The sequence below is a fragment of the Pleurodeles waltl genome, chromosome 7 (genome assembly GCF_031143425.1).
Source record: "Pleurodeles waltl isolate 20211129_DDA chromosome 7, aPleWal1.hap1.20221129, whole genome shotgun sequence".
In the NCBI taxonomy this organism is placed as follows: Eukaryota; Metazoa; Chordata; class Amphibia; order Caudata; family Salamandridae; genus Pleurodeles; species Pleurodeles waltl.
The window spans coordinates 974,319,593-974,332,128 of NC_090446.1; the positions used below are offsets into that span (position 1 = coordinate 974,319,593).

General features: G+C 40.5%; 1 protein-coding gene across 3 annotated transcripts in view; it reads right to left on the bottom strand.

Moving 5' to 3' along the window:
- Window positions 1-12,536, bottom strand: part of LOC138245813 (alpha-N-acetylgalactosaminide alpha-2,6-sialyltransferase 2-like) — a 577,537-nt gene that overhangs the window by 343,502 nt on the left and 221,499 nt on the right. For all 3 annotated transcript variants that reach the window (XM_069199748.1, XM_069199746.1, XM_069199747.1), the window contains exon 3: window positions 3,127-3,292. In XM_069199748.1, the coding sequence (XP_069055849.1) occupies window positions 3,127-3,292 (166 nt within the window). The remainder of the gene's footprint in view (window positions 1-3,126; window positions 3,293-12,536) is intronic.

Genomic DNA, 12,536 nt, shown 5'->3' on the forward strand with positions numbered 1-12,536 from the left:
CTACATCTACAGTCCAGTTAGAAAAGCAACCCTGATACATCGTTCTCTTCATTGACAGGGCCATGTTACTTGTGACACAAACACCAACTGAGGGCCACAAGCACAGGCACGTGCAGGAACAATGGAAGCCTGTCTATACCTAGACTTAGGACTATGAACCCAATGCTTCCTGTCCTTCCTTGCCTCACTAGTCTTAGGCAAGGCATTTAGCTGAGGATTAACACACTGACCTCGCTGAAATGCATCAGAATGAGATGGGCCAAGAGGTTCCCTTTTCTACCTTTGTTGCCCAGTCCAGGCAAAGAACCTTGCACAGTCTGTTCTTGAGCCACAACTACAGCCAATTGTGAAGGAATAAGCTGTGGCTAGTACTGCTGGCAATTTGTCACCAGTCCTCAAGTCGATCGATTCGCTCACACCAGCACCATTACAGTAGTGCAATATGTAACGGTGCTATATTTTATAAAGTGTTTGCTTACATGCCAGAAATGCTTCTTGACACTGCTTGACTGTAATCACAGGACATACCGAATAGATTTTACAGTTAGATTGTAAATGTGTATAGATTGTCCAATTATTGTCAGGGTCAAATAGCAATTTAGGCAGATAATTCCATACTTCTGCATCCTGACCTGTAAATCGACATATGCTTGCACGTATATTCCTGAATCTTTGTATTACACTCTCTAAAGCTGCTTAGTGAGTTAGTGAAGGTGACAGTATTTATTATTTATATAGTGACTTCGGAGTGTATAAAACGTTGTTTAACCAGACAGGCCTTCCTCTTTTTCTGACCTTTTAACATTGAGGATGTGCATGCATTTTCTGTGGTTAGGGAATTCCAGAACCACGAGGTTTGTATGGAAAAGGATAGGTCTCCACATGTAGCTATGTTGAATTTTGTGATCCTCAGGGAAAACTGATGCTGGTTACATTGCTCATGTTTCGGTGGAGAGTTATCCCGGCCTGATTATGAAAACCAAGCAATGTCTTGATGAACTAGGACCCTGTGGAAGGTCTGACAATTCGCCAAAACATGGCCACTTTTCTACAAACCGTACATTGCTCTGACAGCTACATTTTTAGGTCGCTATAGTCTACATATAAGATGTTATGGCCAATCTGCTAAAAGTGCATTGCAGTAATCAAGACGAGAGTTCACTGCAGCATGTACCACCAGAATTTGATTATTTAGGAAAGTAAAGTGGTAGTGGTAGTGGTTTGTCTCTCATATGAGAGGGAGAACAATTTTGACCATTTATTGAATTTGTAAGGTTTAGGGGTGCTTCAGAATCGAAAAGAAATCCTGAATTTTCACGTTCTTTAGAGCAGCTATTTTGGGACCGACAATGTCGTAAGTCTCAACTTCAAGACCATCGCTAGACTTTGCATCACTTTTATTTTTCATGTGTTTTAATTGTAAATAGGTGTGTCTTATCAAGCCTTACATCAAAAAGAGGGGCATTGTTATATGGCATTGCGCCACCTGTGAACAGTTTTTGTACACCTGTTTTTCATTTGCATATGACTGCCTGCCCACATAAAAGTTTGTGACCAGTTTATACAGAGGTCTTAATTGGGTGTAAAGAGATCCGGGAACTAGGCAGATCCTTCAATGCCCCATACTTAGGGGTGTTTGAGTGTGTAAAAATAGGGTCCAGTTTTTTCTCGCAGTAACCATCCAGTTAAAAAAAAGTTAAACCATCCTATGGTGTAAAAGTTTTGCCTAATATGGCCGGCCCCTCAAGAAGGACATTAATGGCATCAATGGCCACCAAGAGCTCAGAGAAATCTGTGCATTTGAAAGTAGTGTTCACATGTGCTGATCGGAAAAGCTGGTGAGATGGATTAGAAAACCTTATGCATATTACAAAGGTATTTAATCTTGGTCTTGCGATTCACTTGCAACTTGCTGATGATATTTTAAGGGAAAATTGACAAGTAACCAGTCGAGCGCCTGTATTTTGCAGAAGCTGAAGGAGAGTGATAAGTTATTGAGATATTCATGACAAAGCCATCTACAGTAGTCCATCCTAAAAGACTCAATTGGTGCCGTACCATATCATCAAGGAAAGTATTCAACGGAAGAGCCTTAGCTGATTTAGAAAGAACCTCACAGAAAGATTGTTCAAGTTGCTGCACATCCAGACCTTAGAGTTGAGTTTTGCGCATGGTCTGAAGACTTTGAGACAGAAACCATAGGACCAAAGATGACTCTTGTGCCAAAAATCAGGACCCACTATTCAACTATTCAGCTAATCATACACCAAAGGAAGGTTTTTAGGGCAAAGGTGACTTTAGTAGATTACATTTCTCATTGGGTGATTACCATTTACCGGGGCCTATCAGTATTACCTTCAGTGATAACTTAATTGCTGGTTCATTGTACAGAAGGAGCAGTTCAGCCCTTAATCGTCAGTCAGACAAGTTTGGCGTACAGATTGAATGTTACTTTTGTTGCCTAGTCACCTGGTAAATACATTAAAAGAGGAGTCAACATTGTTGTCCTTATTCATTCTTGTGTGGAGTTTGGTGACTTGTAAAGAAAAGTATGTTGCAAAGTCATTTTCTGATAGGGATAGTTCATTAATGAGTGCTTGTGAATAAGTGTGTCAGTGGCCGGATGTGCATTGCATATTAGGCTTTCATATGTGCTTGAAGTGAGATGATGAAGTGTTGGTATTAATTTTGAGCACAGCAAGGGTGCTGCATAGTGGAATTGAAATTTGCTGATATTGTTCAGTGGTGAGGTTGTCTATTTTCCATTTAAATAATGAGGTTATAATTTTTGATTTTAATATATTATTGCCTTTATATTGATAGTTCTAGTGTGATACAGTAGGCGATAAGGTGTATTGTGTGTACCAGAGACCTTTATATGACTTAACTGATAGTGCCAATGATGTGTTGCGATGGAGATAGGTAAGGTCACTTTAAACCTTGTGAAGAAATGCTGGACAGATATCTGCATCTCTCCAGATTTTCTGTGGAATATAGCACATCTGATAAATCGTTCTGAAACAGATGAAACTGAATTGATTGTAAGTATATTAACAGAAGAGACCTCTTTCTTTTCATTTAACTAAAGGCTGCAATGAAAGCAAAAGACAAATACATAAAACTCACTGTCCCAGGCGACCTTATCCCATCCAAAGCAACCATTGTATATCTGTAGCCTCTTGTACTCCTCTGGCTTAGCATGCTTTGCCCAAACTAGAAGAGGGAGTTTGTCTAAGTAGATATGTGCAAATTCTGTGGCCATCATTTTCTTCCTCATGGCAGTGGGACAGTCCTAAAGAGGAAGAAGAAAAAGTTAATGTTTAAGTAATTCTGCGTCTGGTTTAGATTTTCAATACTCATTAATGTTTAACCTAGAGGCTTGGAAATGTAGTTGTACTTTATTTAGATAGTTGTAAGTGGCTAGGCCTCGAGGTGCTTTCCAGAGAAGAATAAGGATTACATTTCGTTCATCATGGGCTCCTTTCATAGGTGTCTGCAATTGGGGCTGACACAGTGGTAGTAGCGACTTTCCAATAACATTCATTTGTGAGGGAAAAAGAACATGGATATAATCAAGCTAAGCACAAATGGTAAGTGAAATCCTGTGGATTAAATGCCATACATTTGAATACTTCACTTAGGTTGAATACATTTGATGGCATTCAATAACGTTAATCTTCTCCGCAGAAAACACAAGTAACTGAAAAAGTAAATACAAAACAACTTCCTGGAAAGATATGATTTAGGCTCTTCAAAACCATGAGACAATGATGTGTTTTGTTTGGGGGGTGGGAGGGTGCTGGTTGAAGATAGCCTAGGATTATTCCAGTGTTCACCAGTTGAAAGTCACAGAAAAAGAGAGGACTGTGACTCTGAATGATCCATGTAAGGTAATAAATAAAAATCGTATTGGTTCATAATATTACGCCGTTGATAGATGTGTATTGAATGCTCTCACCTTATAAGCTATTAAAAAAGCTATAGCTATATTAAAGACAATCAAGGCCCAAACCTGCCGGGGGAATCAGCTGAGTCCACCCGTGAGGTATCGCGACACTCCAGCAGGAGTTGCAATACAAGTTTCCACCACATGGTACCACAGTATGTACAAGATTTCTCAAGGATCTTTGCACTGTACCATGATACCTTGAGGTGGCAGCTTGCATGGTGATTTAAAGAAGAGCAAATGTAAGTTGGGTGTCCACAGGAATTTGGGCCCCAGGCCTGCCTAGACAGGCCTGCAACCAATCCTTGCTGTGTGCACGGTTGACGCCCAAGGGAGTTGGGCATATGCTCAGCGTTGAATATGATAAAAAAAAAACAGAAATTCACTGAAAAACACAAAGATTATAGTTACATCTTGGTTATTTGTTCAAATGAGATCAAACCTAACATTTAAAAAGCAAAAAAACACTGAAGTTCCCAAGTTATGATTTACTGAGCTAACTATAAATTGCATCCCTGCCATGTACTTCTTAAGACCTCACGTATTACATAACTTATGACATAGTAAATTACACCATTAATGGCAGCACTGATGAGATCCTAAATTACATCATTGAGTATCACAGATGTGATCCCTAATAGCACCATAGACACATACAGCATCACGTTACTGTGTGTACACATGTGGATGCATAGCATGAAACAGGCAAGTGTGGTTGCACATATTGAAAGTTATATGATGGGCTGTTTACATATCACTATAGTTTAGGTTGTTGTAGGTAGTACTAAGCATCTTGATGCTTGCAAATGTTCCAGTTTGGTGTTTGTGACTGTTAAAATGCTTTTTGTTATATCCTAATTCCAATGATAGAATCAGAAACGTTTTTTCAACTATTAGAATGGAATTGGGAATGGATCACCGATTCTGTATCTGGAAGAGGCATGTTTTAGGCATCATTTTCAAATACCATATCTGTGTCTTATGTATCAATGTTTCATGATCGAAATCCAGGTGCAAAACATTGATATTTTACTGGCACCTATATGAGGTAGTATTGTACTCTGTTCCCCTTTCCCTTTTTAATGTTAAAAACAAAAGTTTGTTGAAGACTAGGCAATGGCCACTCTTAACTAAACAAAAAAAAGTAAACTTTATTTTTAAACCCAATACTGATTGCGACCCACTACAATTAAATTTTTCAAGTACTGTTCTATTAGTACGTAGGATGGTTCTCATAAATCTTTACTGATTGCAAAAATAGTGATCACAATTTGTAACCATTATTTTGTGACCACATATATTGCACATCTGGCCCTTTGTCCTTTTACTAGGTGTACAATAGGAAGCTGATAGACTTGAAAAATACCAGCTCCTGTCTTGAATATCAGTGGTGTAAGTTGTTGAGTGGGGAAAACCGGATATGCTGTAAGAGACACATGCAAATCTACCAGAAAGCTATCAAGAGGGCTTAAACCTTGCATTTTGACATGCTTATACAAGACGTGGAACTAAATAGGACATTTCTTTAACATTGAATGAAAGCTGTCTATATTAGATGCCCTGAAGGGCACTTTTGGTACCTTGCAACAATGCTTTGACTCTGGACTGGAGTTTTTTAATCCAAGGTATTCAGAATCTGAGCTTCCATCTCCAAGCCCCAGAATCCTCACACTCTCCTCCCACTACTTCTAACTCACTACAAACCAGGCTTACCATATGCAAGTCTCTGGAAGGGGGAGAAGGCTCAAGATTGGTCGATCAGTTGAAAGTGGCCATCTTATCAGTGAAACCTTGGTTAGGCTCATGGCTAAACTAGATCACTCCCTTCACTCTCAGAGGCCTTTCTGGTGCCCACCGATCATAGAAAGAGGGGCAATGATTGTGAAGAATGGAGCATTAGTAATGCTTATTTGAGCCAGGGGCTCTAAGTGGGACCCACCAGCACTTTTTTTTTGAGGAACAGTACTTACTTTCCTTATGGACTTGACTCAGAGCAAAAGAGTGAAAAACACAGAGAGTGGAAAAGAAGAAGAGAATGACAGAAATACTGTGTCAACAAAAGAAATCATGAACCGGAAAGAGTGAGAAAACTGCAGAGTGTCTGGCAGAGGATTCAAAAAGCTGAATCAAGACTACGCAGCCTTGATATTCGGCATGCCGACATTCCATAGCAGCAGGCTTTGAAGCAAAACTTTGGGCCCGGCACATATTCTTTCTTTCAAACAATCTTTATTTAATGTTTTACATAGCATACAATAAGTATTACCTCACTGACAGGGAGCAAAACGATGACAGCTTTAACGCATTGTAAATGAGCCTCTAACCGCTGCGCTATTCTTTATAACATACATATTAAAGTAATCTCGCTCCGCCTTTCACCATGTAAGTCTTTTGGCAGCCACTTAATATTCTTTACCTGCAGGCCTCCATACAGGTCCATGTCCTCATATTCAAAGTCTATTTCTTTCAACCTTGTAAAGGCCAGGTACAGCTCCCAGAAGTCTCCTGGTCATGCCGTAGGGTGCGTAAGATTGCAATAGCCATCAGATACCGTACTTTAGTATGCCTTGTCTTTCAACCATGCTTCCAGTGGGGGGGCTCTAGGAATCATCTATTGTGCCGCTACTTGTCACTTTGCAAGAAAAAGAGACATAGATGCAAATATTCTCACTGTGCCATGTAAGTCAGCTGTAAATCCCAGTAAAGGAATTTCGGGATGGGAGTTATAGTCATGTTCAGCATTGCTAGCGAAGGTGTCTTAATAAAAATGATTAAAGAGTGTTTATGTATTTTGAATAATGAGTTTCTATAGAAAATGATATAACATAGAAAATTAATGTATACATTTGAAAATGTGACCACGACGAATGGCCAACAATGTTAACAAAGTGTACTAAACAATGATTAAAACTTATGAAATATTGAATATATGTTAGATTAATGCAGTAATATGTCATATTAAGGGTTATGAAGTATGCTTTAGATTTATTAATTGTAAGCCTTAACTTAGCAAGTGTCTTGGCCTATTTTGCCAGGCCTCATGCAGAAGCTGTATTTCTTAGCGTTTAATAAAAATGCTGACCAAGTGAATTAAACTGTGAAACGGCCATTGAATTGTTTAAATATGCTTATAACGGAAGTTTTTTGTGAGAACCGACTGTTAGGAGATGATGTTCTTGCTAATGCAACATTTTATGTGTAATGTGTGTGAGACTTACTTTCCCAGGACATGAACAATGAAGATACTTACTAGAGTGGAAGCTGCAACAATATTGCAACCTGACAAGCCAGATAATAAAGACATCGCAAGACGAACCAATCAACAATATGAGAACAGAGAAATATTAGAATTCATAGATTTGGTATAGTAGTTTTATTGGACAGAGAGTAAACGTACGATTAACTGACCAATAGGGAATTAGGGGATAGTTTAGGTGACTTAGATATAACAACGCAACAGAAGGAAGACACTTCCGAACTTTAGGAGAGGGAGAGATCCAGACTTATAAAAGAGAGAGAGATTCATTCCGATATTCTGGTTTATTGGGCTCATATTCCTGACCGAGAGCCTGATGCCTTGCTGATTGACTGATGTCCTGAGGACGAAGACTGATTCTGCTTTGCTGATCCATACCGAGGCTAGGTATAATGCGATAAACTGTGATTACTATGCATTTTTGCTTTTCCTTTCTAGGTACCAACTACTCTGTTTTGATAGAACCATAGCTAGATGTTTTTTTTCAAATTGGTGTTACTAAATTGTTTTGCATGAAGTCCAACATGCTGATGCTAATCTGATGTTAGTTAAGGATTCTCACTAATTGAATTATGATAACAGGGACTAATGCTTGCTGAACTACTCTGCTTAATTTAATGTACACCATAACGTTGACACAGCTGACTCTGCTACTGATTTGCACTGTAACTTTAGAATGTGCTGTAGTTCAAGTTTTGATTATATTGTCTTTCTTCCGCCACTTTGGACAACCAGTGTTGTTTCCAGATGTGTTTCATTTGATTTTGAGATTAATCTGCATGACTTTAGGATTGTTAATATAGGGAAATAAATATTCTAAACTTTTCTAAATGTGTGGTTATTCATGACTGAAAAGTCATGGTGTGTGACACTTACTGACTCCATTGATTATTGATTTTATTGATTATTAATGATTATTGATTATTGTGTATTGATCATCGATTCCTGTACTGAAGCTATGGTGAGAACTTCTTAATTACGAGTCAAAAGGTTCATCGACCTATTTGCACCCCCTTGTAAGTTTACTTATTAAGGCCTGACGCGCTAACAGTTATGGAAGCAGACTAGTCTCCTTAAGAGCTTGCCATAGACTTTCGGTACAGAGTGACAGGTGTTCCCAGAGATGGCAGCAGTTTGATGAGTCAGTCCTTTGAAGATTCATTAATATTGAGATTTGGATTTTGTTTTTCAATGATGATAATTGGGGAGAAAATGATGTTCCCTTAAACCCAGAAATTACTTTCCGAGATCCTGGATCCTGCTAATGGTTGTTTGAGGATGTTCCTGGCGTTCTAGTGATAAAGTGGGTGAAATAGGTTGCGCTTGCACAGCTTACGCAAGTCGCGTGAATTGTGAGGTTTGTGAAGATTTTAGGGAGTTTGCGCACTCCAAATTAAGTGGCAGTATGAGTGTGCATACTCCGCAATGTGAGAGTAGTAAAGACGTCGAACTACATATGTGTGTGGCGCTTTGTGCTAAACAATTGTCCACATGGTAGTTGATGTACGGACCCTGTGTGGTCTAAGACTCCAGAGTATATTGAAAAAGTGTATGAGACACTTGGTTATATGATTGTAATTTGTCTGGTTTAGTAGGTTGATCGGGCATAGTCAGCAAGTCAGTGTGTGAGTTAAAGTGGGCGAGAGAAATTTTTTAACTGAGATTTGGCGAGTCCTATGTGCACCAGGACAGACCCATTGATCAGTTGAGAGTAAAATTTGCGGATCGAATTTTCCTTGCAAATCTGGGAGACTGAGAAAAAGGAGTAACTGTAAGTGCGGGAAGAGCCATCAGTGAAAAATTCGTAAGGTTTCTGATGCAATTGTTTTACCTTTCCTGTCGTAAACCAGCAGATTTGTTTTTGTTTTTTGGGTTTTGATTAGTGCTCACAATGTGTTGCATTAGTTTTGTGTGACTTGGAATTTAGGAGGGCGAGCCACAAGACTTTGTCAGCCATAGTACGTGTGAATGTGACGTCATTGGAGCCACGCTGGGATAGGTTGGTTAGTGAGAAGGGTCACGCACGGATTGGCAGCCGTCCATGAGAGGAAATTGGTTGAGAACGTGGGTGAAAGGAATCTTGGGATTAAAAGTCATTTCCTGATTTGATTTTATGCAAATAAAAAGTAGAAAAGATTAAGTGTTTCAAGGCGTTAAAGAGTGCCCTAAGGGGAGATATGTATATTACAGCAAGTGTAGGTGAGGCTACACCGCCGAAAGGTACACCGGCTTACATTGTAATGTAAGAGAGAGGTGTTGTGCCATGTCCTTGGTTAAAACAATGGTGCAAATTGACAGAGAAAGATGGGAGCTTAGCATTTCCTACAAATGGGACGTTCAATTTGAGAGTTTTGGAGCATTTATGGATGATGCTAAAAGAATCCAAGCCCCTTCTGAGACCAGCACAGTTTGAGGCATTAGTGATTTGGGAGCTAGTAGCCAGACAGCAACAGCAACTGAAATTTGAGAGGAGAATGAGAAGGGCAGAAAAGACTCTAGTGGAGGCCAGATGGGACTGCGTTCAGATGGTATGGAGAACAGAGACTTTGCAGGGGATTACGTTTTTTCCAGCAATAACGCAGGAGAATGAGAAGGAAGGAAAGAAAGCTACTAGGAAAACTAGTAAAAGTCCATCTGAAAGTAAGGAGGCTAGAAAGTCTTCAACAGTAGAGGAGGAATCGGACGATGATGAGTTCCTTACACAGTTATTGAGAGATCGACCACTACCATATACAGTACATGAGAGTGGTCCGAGTACTAGTGTTGATCTGACAGCCCGACACAGGTTAATGGGACAGTGAGTCCGGTGCAGGTTGATGCTAACCCGACACAGAATGCAGTGCAAGGTAATCCTAATGTATCAACTACTCCTGTAGTGCAGACACAGATGCAACTGTCACAGGTGCATAGAATATATCCTGATGTGCCTATTATGGAAATGACTTCGAATTTAGTGGTGCCCACGGAGCAGGTGATTCCGTGACCTACTCTGGTTCAGAATGAGCTGACTCCGATTTTGTTGCCCCAAGTGCAGCCGCAGGTAATGCCGAGATTTATGCTAGTGACAGGGACACAGTCAGACTCCGATGATGAATCAGAATATGGGAGCTACTCTCCCACAGAGTGTAGGTGCCAGAGCAGCTCCAGATGCTATATTACTACCAATGACTGTTGGTCCAGCGGTACCATTATTTGCACCAAAGAAACGGACTATAAGTGAACAGGGAGCAATGTCCTTGAGCCTAATGAGGGGAGGACATAATAAACATGTTCAGGTAGTCTCTCGTGTGGGGCAGACTTTTGAAGGATCAAGTTCATTGCTGCACTTTAGTCTACTTGTAGCACTTCCGGATGCTGCAACAGGACCAAATGCTAGCCAGAGTTTGAAATTATTGACACCGCAGACTCCGCAATGCAGTTGCACAGCAGGTGCCCTCGAAGGTGCAAGCGAATAACATTTCGTTACAGGGACTGACGGCTCAGCAATTAACTGAATGGTTAGACAAGCTGAATACCCCGCAGAATGCCCCTAAAGGAGAGGAGTACTTGAATTTGCCAGGCTGAGCATGGAAGCAGGTGAGCTCATTGAGGGAACGATGGGGGTGAAAAGGTTAGAATCATACACAGAGGCAGAATGGAGATACTTGTACCCAAAGATTACGAGAGAAGTGAGCAAGGTGCATCAGAGATTAGCAGACTTGGCAGAGAAATACTGCATAGAGATAGAGAAAACAAAGCATTTGAAGAGGAGTTACAGATTAGATTTTGAGGAAAAAGATTTTGAACACATGAGGTCGGCCGGAATGAAGGCACACCTTACAGAATTGCTGCAGAGTGCTCAGACCTGGGGAACATTAGACAAATGGGAAGGCAGATGTGTAAAGAAAAGAGACAAGAGAAAAAGGGATTCTTTGGAGCTGACTGAAAATGTACAGCAGGACAAAGATCCAGTAAAGATTTGACCAATGAGAGAGATTCCGGGGGGGAATTTTGTGCACGTACCTTGGAGCAGAGGTGACAGTCTATCATTAACAAATGATTATCCAAAATTGAGAGAAAAGCCAGTAGAGTGGTATCAGCAGGCAGACAGGTTCGTGAAACTAGCGAAGTTTTTGTGTGAAGACTTAAACACATTACTAGAGATAGTGGTTCCACCTGACTTATGGATTGAGTGAAAGAGGAGTGTAGACTGGCCAACAGGTGAACCGGAGAGAGACAAAACTACAGGAGCACTGTCTCCTAAAATAATGAAACATTACTATAAGGTGATTGAGTTTCTGAAGTCAAGGATTTCGCCCAAGAATATTGATTGGCAGAGAATTGATAGAACAGCTCAGGAAGCAAAAGAGTCAATACATGCGTATTATGAGAGATTGCTGCAGGCATTCAAACATTACAGTGGTACAGAAACAATTGAGGTGAAAGACATGCTGCATTTTGTGTTCAGATTTGTGGAAGGGTTGAGACCTGAAATTAGCCAGATGATTAAGAGTCATGTGATTTTCTGGCAAGCAACACCGATTGATGAGGTGTTCCAGTATGCAAAATACTGTAGTGAGGAGACTGAATTGAAGCAAAAAAAGTTGAAAGAGAAGGAGATGGTGATGCAGATTAAAGCAGCTCAAACAGGAGTGCAAGGGACATTTTCACGGCCGTTACCACAGCAGCAGCAGGGAAACATCATGTTTCAGCCTCAGATGAAAGGTCGTGGAGGTAATCTGAATTGTGGTCCTGATTTGAATACTGTAGTGGTTCAGAATGATGTACAGGGAATGAAGAAGCTATTGCCATGTCACATTTGTAGAGCCGTGGGACATTGGAAGCGGGAGTGTCCGATAATGGTGCAGGAAGGTGTTGTTCAGCAGAGTAATTACATCAATTCATTCCAAAATTTGAGAGAACCGAGACTAAGGGGTCCTAATCCAAATTTACAGAATAATGTGAATCAAATGCAAAATTTTCAGCCCATGCAGCAGGTGCAAGGTTCCCATAGTACCTAGACAGCAAATTCAAATACCCCGATGGGGCAGCAACAGATGATGCTTTCTCAACAGGTCACAGGTCCGATGCAAAACAGAAGTAGTAACACAGTGCATCAATTCCCGTTACACAGTGAAAATGGAATGCATGGTGAATGGACGAGTGATAGTTCGGATGAGGAGCCATGTGTGCTTGCGACTTCCTTAGAAGTAGATCAAAGGGGACCTTATGAGAAGGGAAAGGTTATGGGTCACAGAGTTTCATTCCTGGTTGACACACGAGCTACACGCTCTACAGTGAGACGTGCAGAGGATTCAAATTTGCCCATTTCAGGTAGAACTGTGCAGGTTGTGG